General features: G+C 44.2%; 1 protein-coding gene across 3 annotated transcripts in view; it reads left to right on the top strand.

Annotated features, from left to right (window-relative positions):
- Positions 1-322: 322 nt before the first annotated feature.
- The window catches only part of LOC147466016 (phosphoinositide phosphatase SAC2-like), a 105,999-nt gene continuing 93,968 nt past the window's right edge, over positions 323-12,353 (top strand). Inside the window, exons 1-4 of one of the 3 annotated variants that reach the window (XM_086523417.1) lie at positions 323-464; positions 1,197-1,401; positions 1,486-1,651; positions 1,744-1,966. In XM_086523417.1, coding sequence (XP_086379543.1) covers positions 357-464; positions 1,197-1,401; positions 1,486-1,651; positions 1,744-1,966 — 702 coding nt within the window. In that variant the 5' untranslated portion in view covers positions 323-356. Of the gene's footprint in view, positions 864-1,196; positions 1,402-1,485; positions 1,652-1,743; positions 1,967-12,353 lie in introns of all 3 variants that reach the window. The other 2 variants (XM_086523399.1, XM_086523408.1) reach the window with 2 other exon arrangements.

The following is a 12,353-nucleotide window of genomic DNA, read 5'->3' as shown; positions in this document are numbered from 1 at the left end:
GAGGCTATCTCATGCATGTGCAAGTTTGTTTTGATGTGGGATCACCAACGCTCAACACTATATGGCACGTGCACATTCAAACAGGATCAAGGGTGGAGGTGAGAATGGTGAGGTGCGTGCATTGTAGGTCGTGCGATTGGACGTCCCGCATTTACATGTGTGGCATTGAAATGCCACATACTTCAGTGAATGCATGAGGGCGTGGTGGTTAGAGCACATGCACCGCATGGGGGAGGTAGTGGGTTCGAGGCTCAAGGTGCGGTCCGGAATTGACATACTGGCCCGAATTTACACGATCGACTGAAGTCACAAAAACTGACGGCCCGCATGAGCCCAATCGTTGATCCCATTTCAAAATGCCCGTGCAAATAGTGCGGACTCCGGACCAGCAGCGAAAGGAAATAGCAGCAGGAAATCAAAGGCCAAAAAGCATCTCCACCATCGCCGCCTCGAGTGCAACTTCTGTGAGTGAGCCTCTTCCTTGACTAGGGCCGAACTACCTAGCAAGTCCGTTCAGTCTTCTTGTGTTAAACCTCTTCCTTTAGGCCATTTTCTGCGTTTTCTGATAGACCTCTCCGATAAGGGAGGTTTCCAAGCTTCACGCTCACCAGCTGCAGGAGTAAAGCAACACTCCCTTCTTACTCACATCCGGAAATTCAATAAAGCAACCGTCCCTCTATATTTTGCCACGAATTTTTCGGCCCTTCTAAATTGAGGAGTCGAGCATGCATATATAAGCACCCAATGATACACGTTATCAGGGTAATTTGAGAGACGCCATGACCCATGCGGGCCATGGCTATGGCGAAACTGAGTCTAGTCGCTACTACTTGCAAAACATGAAGCTCTACGAAACGCAAACGGTGAGCTCTTTTTGTTTGTGTGTGTGTGTGAGAGAGAGAGAGAGAGAGAGAGAGAGAGAGAGAGAGAGAGAGAGAGAGAGAGAGAGAGAGAAAGTGGTCATATTGGAAGTTGAAGAGCTGTGTTTGATGGTTAAACTCATGAAAGCTTTTAGAATCAATGTACTGTGCTAAATAACAGAGAGGAGTCTCGCGTTTCTGTGAAACTGAAACTGAAACTGCCTGAAGAAGTTGCCAACAATGTTCTCATGCATCAGAGTGTGCGGTGCTGAAGTAGTTCTGTTTCTATTTAATGGCACAAGAGGAGGGAACCCTGAAAAAGCTCCTCTCTTGCAGAGATATTACCTGATTGGAAGGGATAAAAGTCGTTCTCGCTGGAGAGTGTTGAAAATTGACAGATCAGAACCTTCAGAACTTAACTTATTTGAAGACCCAGGTACTTATACAAGCCAGGACATTAAAGATCTTTTGAGCAGGCTAGGCGAAGGAAATCGATCATGTGGAGGTGTGAATTTTGTGACAAAGGCCTATGGCATAGTTGGTAAGCAGCCTTTGCTGGCAAATGATTACCAATTCCTTCTAATCTACTTCTTTTAATGAGCTTCTGTCTTTGCTCTTCACACAGGCTTTGTAAAGTTTTTGAAACCTTATTACATGATTCTTATCACAAAGCGTGAGCAAATTGGTGCCATTTGTGGCCATTCTATTTATGGAATACGAGAAAGCAAGCTACTCAGAATTCCTCATCGTTCAGTTTTATTTGACTCCATATCATGGAAGATTGAAGAAAGGTGTTTGGGTTTTCAATGAATTTGGCAAGCATGTGCACAGTGGCCCTGTGTGGTTTCTCAGTTCAAACTCTTTGTCTTTTTGAAATGAATAGATACAAAAAGCTGTTCAACTCTATCGATCTCTCTAAAGATTTCTTCTACAGTCACACGTATCGAATAATGTGGAGCTTACAAAAGAACGTATTTGAGTGTGATTCGGACAACATGCCCTTTGACGATATGTTTGTCTGGAATTCTTTTATTACTCGAGAGTTTCGAAACCAGTTATACAGCCCCCATTGGACAGTGGCATTAGTTCATGGGTTCTACAAACAAGTAAGTTGATTGTAAGATATTATTGTGCCTCTTTGAATTCTATAGGCAGTCTGACCGCTTTGAAGTGTCAAAAGATTGTTTGTAGTTTTCTGTCCAGTTAAAGATAAAGCACCTAGAACTTTGATATGGAAAATTTTTCTGTTGATGAAAAGAAAAAAATGAGGACCATTATAATAATCCTAGTTTCAAGGGTTTTAGAGAGAGGGGGTCCACTTTCTCATTTATGCTTAGAAACCTCAAAATTGCACTATTGCAACTCTTCCTGTACTGCCTTTGTCTCTGTTGGTTCTGATTCTGAAAGCAAAAAATTATCCTCCCCTTTGCGACTCAATAATTTTGCTCTCACGTCCTCTTTTTTTGAGTCGGACTCACTCTAGAGAGTTGGTTTTCTTCAAACTCATTGGTAGTGTTAATGAAAGTATTGTCAGTCACTCCTCGACTGAGTCTAGGTCCATGACGGAGACTTGCTCTTGAATCGGCACTATTGGTGTCTGAAACCCGCCCGTAGGGCGGTAGACTTTGTCTTTCACCCGGAACTTTACTTTAGACTTTAGACACAGAGAAACTTTGCAAAAGAAAACTTGTAACGGGAATCGATACTTCAAACACACATGGCTTGGAAGCTAGAGTGCTACCAAACAGACGCCGACACCTGTTGGCCCCAAAGACTTGACGCCCCTTTCGGTAATTCTTTATTGTATTCAAAGAGGGAATAAAACCTGTGATTTCCTACGAGCTGTCGCGCATAATCTGGGCTGAAAATGACCTGTTCTAGCCCGATTTCGGCAGCATAACTGTACTAGGATGCTTCACAGACAATATCCCCACACAATAGATGACTTTCCCGACGCATATGGACACTTTGCAAAACCTGGCGAGAATCTGCAGCACGCTGAATTCTCTATTTTCTGCCCTGAAAATACGCCAAAGCATCTGTATAGCGCTCCCCTCGTGACCCTTGACCTCCTGGGGGTATCAGGGACCGTTTAGGGCCGAAACTTTAAACCTGCAAAAATACACAGCAAGCTGTATTTCCTTGTTTTGGGTCGCACCCACTACTCACCCACACTCCGTAGTCACTTAATGAAGAAGAGGCAGCCCCAAATCAGCCTTTACTCTCAAAATGGGACTTGGCAAAATCAATCTATAGCCGCCAAGTCTCCACTTTGTGTTAGGTGCAACGGAATGAATGTTTGCGCTTTGCTCAAGATGAGTGCTCTGAACTGTGCTCAAGGTTCCTTTTGTTCTTATGGAAGGTAGAGCCTTCCGTTCTTAATGAGAGAATGCTATGATCACAAACAAAGTGAATGGACATTGTGCGTGCAAGTGTATGAGACTGAGAGATAGAGAGAGAAGAGAGATACGACACCAGAGATGTTTCACAATCGATTCGACACGGCCCGATGGAGTTCCATGCCTATAGATATTGACCCCAAAGATTGGCGCCCCTTTCGGTATTTCTTTTTGTATTAATCTATATTCAAAGTACAAGAGAGTGGGAGGGTTCTCACTCTCAGACTTTGCGTCTAGATGCTCTGAGAAGTGAGGGCCCTGCCCACGTATTTAAAGGTTACAAGGGATGCCCAAAAGCAGAGTCCCAAAAGCTGTCAACTTTTAAAAGCTCTTAAATAAAGCAACTGAGCCAAAAGCTTCAAAATCAGCCAACGTATTTTCATCCCTGCGCTAAAGAAGTTTCCCGTACGCTTTGCCACGTCAGTAGGTCAGCGCAAAAAGCACCGCAAATCACGGAAGTCCGTACGGTATGCCATGTCAGCAGGTTCAACGTGAATTCCGGAGTCTACCACGTCAGCCTGCTGTGTTTTCTCGGGCATGCACCCTGTGGGCATGCCACATCACTAGTTTGTGACATACCTCCCTCTTGAAAGCATTGTAATCGCCCTCGATTACGCGTGCAAAATAGACAGAAGCCATAAACTGTCTTAGCAGACACTGATTGTTAGTACCGACGCACTAGGAACAACACATCTAGGACATGTAACAATCGACAGTCACATCGAAGGACATCACAAGACATCACTTGACATCACACGACAAATTACATTCAAATATCATTCCAATCTCAGACCATGATTAATCGGCAACGTATTTAGCAATCGCATCTAGATCCAGTCGGGACCCCTCTCAGATGCCCGATTAATTAATCCTTATTGCAATCATGTCTATAGAGATTTATCAGACCGAAATGCTGCAGTCATCTCGTCTATTAGTTCCCGCATTTAAACAAGTCAAGTACAAATTAGTATCATATTATCGGGAGTTCCAAATGTTAGTCATTACAACAGAATACTGTCAACGCACAATATCCCTGAAACCCAATAGGGACACCAATGACTCTATTATCAAAAATCGGGGCAATTTGTTGACAAAGGAGCGGAATGATTCCCCTCTTGTGCAAGCCCGCTGTAACAGACTTGGACACTCCAAGTCAAGAATCAACCGCGACAGCACCAAATAACCACTTCAAAACAATTCACAGATCACAATAGATTTGCACTGGCCCGACGGAGTTCCGTGCCTAGAGATATTGGCCCCAAAGACTGGCGCCCCTTTCGGTATTTCTTTTTGTATTAATCAATCATCAAAGTACAAGAGAGCGGTTAGGGTTTCACTCTCCGACTCTGCGTCCAGATGCTCTGAGAAGTGGGCCCTCACCACTAATTTAAAGGTTACAAGGGATGCCCAAAAGCAGAGCCCCAAAAGCTTTTAAAATCAAAAGCATCAGTTCTCTCTCTCTCTTAGAGAGTCTTTTCTCTTTTTAAAAAAAAAAAAAAAGCAAAAGCAAAATTCGCGTCGCTCATCATTTTCTAAAAAAAAGATTTTTTTTTTTTTTAATAATAATCCGCCTCCGCGATTTCCGGAATTTATGGTTTTTGGCAAAAATTAGGGTTTGCAGGAATTTTAGGGTTTCTGGCAGAAATTAGGGTTTCTGCTGTCCGCCACGTCATCACTTTGTGACATACCCCTCTCTTGAAAGCATTGTAATCGACCGCGATTACGCCTGCAAAACCGACAAAAGCCATAAACCGTCTTAGCAGACACTGACTGTTAGTACCTACGTACTAGGAACTCACATCTAGCACATGTACAAAATCGACAGTCACATCACACGACATCACCAGACATCACAGGACATCACATGACATTCAACATTCATTCGGATCTTAGACCATGATTTATCGGCAATGTAGCTAGCAATCACATCTAGGTCCAATCGGGACCTCAACGATGTCCGATTGACTAACCCCTATTGCAACCATGTCTATTCGAGATCAATCAGACCAAAATGCTGCAGTCATTTCGGCTATCAGTTCCTGCACTCACAAGAAGTCAAGAACAAATCAGTATCATAATCAGGAATTCCATTTCATAAAGTCATCCAGCAGAATACTGTCAGCTCTCAGTATCCCTGAAGCTCAAAGAGACATCAGTGACTTTAGTATCAAAATCGAGGCATTTGTTGACAAAGGAGTGGAGTGACTCCTCTCTTGTGCATCCCACTGCACCAGATCTCCGGCCAAGCTGAATTCTGGGTTCCGTTTGGAGTAGACTATTCTAAACCAAAACATCGAGGTAAAGTTTCACAATCCGAGGAGTATCTGCTAGGTCCTCCTCCTCCATCCACTTCGCATCAAATGCAGGAAAGTTCTTGAACTTAACCAAGAACCGCCTTCGGACTTTACCTTTCTTCGTATCGTTATGTGTCAAAATCTGTTCAGGAACAAGGATCTCCTCGTTTTCTTCCACTTCGGGTTGCTCATCAGGCTCCCCATCATCAGGCACATCACCCTTAACAGGGTTCAAGAGACTCACATGCAATGCATTATGAATCCTCCAAGTATCTGGCAGTTCCAATCGGAAGGAGACATCATTTATCTTGTCAGTAATCTGGAAAGGTCCGTAGTATCACATACTAAGCTTTGGAAAAAGCCTCTCCTTTCCCTTTTTATTTCTTAGGCGTGCCTTCTCAAAAGTAAGAGCACCCAATCATCCTCCTTCAGTTTCCAGTCGCGACGATGGCGATCCGCTGCCTTTTTCTGTCGTTCTTGAGACTTCTGTAAAGTCTCGCGAACCTTGGCAAAAGCCGTATTTAAATCTTGCGAATATTCATCCGCTTCAAATTTCTAATCTTTCGTGCTCAGGAAGGATGGAACCTTCGCAGCAGTTTCAACAATCTCTCATGGCGTCTTCCCCGTCGAAGAGTGTATCGTGTTATTGTAGGCAAATTCCACCAAAGGTAAGTTCTTTTCCCATTGAGTCTTCTGATGCGAGATACAAGACTTCAATAAATCTAAAATCACTGAATTGGCAATCTCAGATTGCCCGTCAGTCTGCAAGTGGAATGATGACGAGAACTGCAACCGCGTGCCAATGTTCTCCCAAATTGCCTTCCAAAACAAACTCATAAATCTGGGGTCTCTGTCGGAGACAATCGTCTCAGGCGTGCCATGTAATCGGAAAATCATCGTGATCATTCTGTATTCTCGGGAGATAAAAAAAAATGAAATCCATTTCAATATTTTCCCAGGGGCGGGTGGGTATGGGTAAAGGCTGTAACAATCCCTGTGCCTTATGCCTGTCAAACTTGACCTTCTGGCATACCAAGCAACTGCGCACAAACTCTTCCACATCCTTCTTCAGTCTCCGCCAAAAGAAATCTCTCTCTACCCCTTTCATGGTGGTAGCAATGCCGCGGTGACCCGTAAAAGGTGGACAGTGGCAATCAGTCATAACCTTTTCCCTCAACGGCTGTGTAACTCACAATATAGTCTTTTTCATCAAGTAGCCTTCCCGAAGGGTGTATCCAGCTACTATCTCCCCATCCCGTATCCGTGTGAAAATATCTGCAAAACCTGTATCTGTGGCATACTAATCGACCATATCCTCGAAGCTCCTATGATGTATCGCGGAAATAGCCAGAACCAACGGTTTCCGAGACAAAGCATCTGCCACCACATTCTTCTGTCCCTGCACATGGACAATCTAGAAGTGGAACTGTGACAAGATGTTCACCCACCGCATCTGCTTTTCCGAAAGCTGCTTCTGTGACAAGAAGTAGCGCAAACTCTGATGGTTTGAAAAGACAGTAAAATCCGCTCCGAGTAGGTAATGCCGCCACTGAGTAAGAGCATGGATAACCGCCAAAAGCTCTTTCCCATAGATCTGTGCTGTCATCTCCGGCCTAGAGAACAAACGGCTCTCGTAAGCTATGACATGGCCTTCTTGCAGCAAGACCGCACCCAGACTACGACCACAAGCATCACAATATACTTCAAATGACTTCTGCAATTCCGGCAAAGTCAAAATAGGTCTCGTAGTCAATTTCTCTTTCAATGTCCGAAAGGCAGTCACCTCTGTGGGTCCCCACGAAAAAGGTACTCCTTTCTGTGTCAAGGTATGCAAAGGGGAAGCAACCTCTGCAAACTTTCGTATGAACCGCCTGTAGTACGAACACAGTCCCAAGAAGCTTCTAACTTCATGGACATTCCTCAAATCGGGCCAATCACGGATAGTCTCTATCTTGGCCGGGTCCATTCGCACTCCTGCTGCTGACACAATGTGTCCCAAAAAGTGTATCTCTAGTAGGAAAAATTCACTTTTCTTTGCATTAATCACTAACGTGTGATCTCATAATGCCTGAAAGACTTGAAGCAGATGATCTCTGTGTTCTGCCTCATTCTTGGAGAAAACAATGATGTCGTCAAAGAAAGTGCCAACAAATAGTCTGTACTCTCGAAAAATCCTGTCCATCATCCGGTTAAATGTCGCAGGAGCATTGGTTAAGCCAAAAGGAATCACCAAAAACTCAAATAACCCAAAAGTCGTCCGAAAAGCTGTCTTGTAGACATCTCCTGGTGCTCTCCTGATCTGATGATATCCACTCTTCAAGTCAATCCTGCTAAAGCACGAGGATCCCTGTAACCTGTCGAGTATATCATCGATCCTAGGAATCGGAAATCTGTTCTTGATGGTGATTTCGTTGAGAGTGCTATAATCGATGCACATTCTCCAAGATCCATCTTTCTTCAAAACCAACAACACTGGAGAGCAATACGGTGAAGTACTAGGCTGGACAAGACCCTTTTCCAAGAGGTCTTTCACTGAGTTCATAATCTTTTCATTTTGTACTCGGCTCACACGATAAGGTGGCCGATTCGGTGGCGTGCTTCCAGATATCAGATCAATGGTATGATCTTCAGGCCCTCTCAAAAGCAATCGGCATGAGCGTGGAGGAAAAAAAATCTTGGCGTTCTTTTCTTCAGGTCAAAACATATTCAACCTTTATCCATCGTTCAGTTCTCCCAAAAGAATGAGTAAGAAAACTGAAGTTCATCAAGTACAATCTCTAAACCCTTCATTTATCAAAGTCGCTTTCTCGGCCCGGTAGTCAACCACGGCGTAGTTCTTGTGGTACCAAGGGATCCCGAGTAGAACGTCACTCACGTGCCCTGAACACCCCTGTCATTGCAAACGAAGTTTGCCAATGCTCGGTGTAATGGCAACATCCCATCCGGGTGCCAGTCGAACTACCTCCGCCTGTGGCGTCAGTCTGTCGGGCGTAGTTCCAAATCGAGCCGCCAATTCCAAGTGAAAAGAAGTTGGCCTTGGCTCCTTCAAAAGAGCTTCTTGATCCTTCACTTTGCCCCGAAAGCGGCAAAGTTTGTACTTTCATTCATTAGATTCGGTGCAGGTCCCACGCCATGTGGTACCAGTTCTGCTTTTCTATCTGCCTTTTCTGCCACATTCCTCAGCTGCTCTCGAACTCTCAGACCTGTCGTCGTCTTTATCATTCTGTTCTTTCTGTGCCTTATCAGGGCACTTTGCGGAAATATGTCCATGTTCCCCGCATCCAAAGCACTTCCCCTCTCTGATGAAGCGAGCTCTCTCCTCAGGAGTAAGCTTGGGTTGTGCATGCTTTTTCTCTGGCTTGCTGTTTTTCTTTCTATTTTCATTCCCAGAAGTCTGTTCGGCTCGTTGTGTCATGGCCTTATCTGTGGGGTAGGTCAAACTGCCAGAGTGAATGGCAAAGCCCCGCTTCGCATGACTCATCAACTCCTGAATAGAAGCTGACTTCTGTTCCAAGCAGTGATCTCGGATCTCTGTAGGTAAACCCAAGGTAAACCGCTCAATCTGTTCTCTGAACGAGATCTTCTTGAATGAAGAGGCGGGTAGAAAAGAGCTCCAGAATCTTTCACAATAAGAATTCACTGTATCGCTCTTGGTCATCCGGAGATGGTTCCAAGCAGCTCGTATATCTCGCTCAAACTCTTGAGTCAACCAAGAAGAAATAAAAAGCCTCTTGAATTTCAGCCATGTAACTGGCACAGTCTTGCTTAATAGAAGCGTGGACCACCAAGTACGAGCATTCCCCTTAAAGTAAGAGGCAGCTCTCCGAATCTTGGAGTGCTCTGAATAGCGTCCTCCCGCGAAAGCGATGTCAAACTGCTGTATAAAAGACAAAGCCTTCGAAGCATCTGAGTATCCTGAAAAGTATCAAACTTGATCGAGTGGCCACCTTCCTTAAACTCTCGGACTTTCTTGCTTTTATCTTCGAGAAAGTCATCCTGGTTGGCTTTGTAAAAATTCTTCTTGTTCGCATAAAACTTTCCGTCATCGGAATCTGAGCTGTCTGTAGACGAGTCCTCAATAGAACTGTCAGTCTTTGGGCAAGATGTAGCCTTCTTTGCCTTTTTCTTGCCCGTTCCGAAGCTTTGTCTTGCTTCGCTTTTTGCTTTTTTTCTGTCTTCTTCGCTCTAATCCGAGGAGCTAGAAGAACTGTCAGAAGAAGAAGAAGAAGAACTGGGTACTCCTTCAAATCGAACACGCTTCTTCCGTTTCTTTGCTTTGTCGAATGTCGACTGACGACCCAAATATCCCGGGAAGTCAGTATCTTTGTTCTGCTTTTTGCCGTGCTTTTTGCCTTTCTTTTGCACGTCGAAAAGCTGAGCAATCCGTGCATCAACCACGTTCTCCAGTTACTTCTCCGTATATTTCTTGGAGGCAGAAAGTTTCTTGAGAGCGGGTTTCGGGAGTGGTGTTGTGGTTCTGTGCCACTCCATCTGTACCTCTTTCAAAGAGGTCTGGTTCATATATTTTGCCATCTTCGGGTCCTTGGCAAAATTGAGCATCATCTTTGTTGCATCACCAATCAATTGACGACGCTCCATCTCTCTTTGCTCCGCCTGAGTAGGCCGAGGCGGGCCATACTCTGTCTGAATCTTCGTTGTGATCCCAGCCCGCATCTCCAGATGCAGAGGGAGTCGACTGATCATTGCCTGAAGCCATAGGTGCCGCGGAAAAAAATTTTCGGGGATCGGATTTCCCGTAAAAGAGAAATCGGCCGTGCTCTGATACCACTGTAACAGACTTGGACACTCCAAGTCAAGAATCAACCGCGACAGCACCAAATAACCACTTCAAAACAATTCATAGATCACAATAGATTTGCACTGGCCTGACGGAGTTCCGTGCCTAGAGATATTGGCCCCAAAGACTGGCGCCCCTTTCGGTATTTCTTTTTGTATTAATCAATCATCAAAGTACAAGAGAGCAGTTAGGGTTTCACTCTCCGACTCTGCGTCCAGATGCTCTGAGAAGTGAGGCCCTCACCACTAATTTAAAGGTTACAAGGGATGCCCAAAAGCAGAGCCCCAAAAGCTTTTAAAATCAAAAGCATCAGTTCTCTCTCTCTCTTAGAGAGTCTTTTCTCTTTTTTTTATAAAAAAAAAAAGCAAAAGCAAAATTCGCGTCACTCATCATTTTCCAAAAACAATTTTTTTTTTTTTTTTTTAATAATCCGCCTCCGCGATTTCCGGAATTTATGGTTTTTGGCAAAAATTAGGGTTTGCAGGAATTTTAGGGTTTCTGGCAGAAATTAGGGTTTTTGCTGTCCGCCACGTCATCACTTTGTGACACCCGCTGCACCATATTCCACCCATGCTGAAATCGGGGTTCTATCGGAGTAGACTATGCTAAACCGAATGCTTAAAAGGTAAAGATTCACAATTTGAGGAGTATCTGCCAGGTCCTCCTCTATCCACTTCGCATCCAATGCAGGATATTTCTTGAATTTAACCAAGAACTGCTTTATTGCTTTACCTTTAATCTTTCTATCTTTATGTGCCAAAATCTGTTCTGGAACGAGTATCTCCTCGCTTTCCTCCACTTCGGGTTGCTCATCTGGCTCCCCATCATCGGGCACATCGCCTTTAAAAGGCTTCAGGAGACTCACATGAAAAGCATTGTGAATCCTCAAGTATTCGGCAGCTTCAGTCTAAAGGCACATCGCCTTTAAAAGGCTTCAGGAGACTCACATGAAAAGCATTGTGAATCCTCAAGTATTCGGCAGCTTCAGTCTAAAGGAGACATCATTTATCTTTTTGGTTATTCGAAAAGGTCCATAGTATCTCATGCTAAGCTTTGGAAAAAGCCGCTCCTTTCTCTTTTTGTTTCTCAGGCGTGCCTTCTCGAAACGTAAGAGCACCCAATCGTTCTCTTTTAATTTCAAACTGCGACTATGTTGATCTGCTACCTTTTTGTGTCTTTCCTGAGATTTTTGTAAAGCCTCCCGGACCTTGGCAAAAGCTGTGTTCAAGTCCCTCGTGTACTGGTCGGCTTCAAAATTTTTATCCTTCGTGCTTAAGAAGGGTGGAACCTTCCTAGCACCTTCAATAATCTCAAATGGCGCCTTCCCCATTGAAGAGTGTATCGTGAATTGTAGTCAAATTTCACCAAGGGCAAATACTTTTCCCATTGCGTCTTCTAATCCGAAATGTAAAACTTCAATAAATCCAGTAGGACTGAATTTGCAATCTCAGATTGTCCATCTGTCTGCAAGTGGAAAGATGACGAGAACTGCAACAGCGTGCCAATGTTCTCTCAAATAGCCTTCCAAAACAAACTCGTGAATTGGGGATCTCTATCAGAGTTGTCTCCGGCATGCCATGTAATTTGAATATCTGGGCAATGAACAGTCTCGCTAAGTGATTCGGCTTGACTGTTTTTTTCACTTTAATGAAATGAGCTTGCTTGCTAAATCTATCAATAACAGTCCAAATACCATCGTGCCCACTCTGTGTCTTCGGGAGATAAAAAATGAAATCCATTGCAATACTTTCTGAGGGGCGGTTGGGAATGGGTAAAGGCTGTAACAATCCCTGTGCTTTATGCCTGTCAAACTTGACCTTCTGGCATACCAAGCATCTGCATACAAAATCGTCCATGTCCTTCTTGAGTCTTGGCCAAAAGAAGTATCTCTCCACACCTTTCAAGGTGGTATCAATGTTGCGGTGACTCGTAAATGGTGAACAATGGCATTCGGTTAGAACCTCTTCCCTCAACGGCTTTGTAACGCACAACATCGTTTTCT

The sequence above is a fragment of the Adiantum capillus-veneris genome, chromosome 1 (assembly GCF_014529385.1).
Source record: "Adiantum capillus-veneris isolate H3 chromosome 1, ASM1452938v2, whole genome shotgun sequence".
Taxonomy (NCBI): Eukaryota; Viridiplantae; Streptophyta; class Polypodiopsida; order Polypodiales; family Pteridaceae; genus Adiantum; species Adiantum capillus-veneris.
The sequence above is the reverse complement of the archived record's forward strand: the minus strand, read 5'-3'. Positions and strand labels throughout refer to the sequence as shown.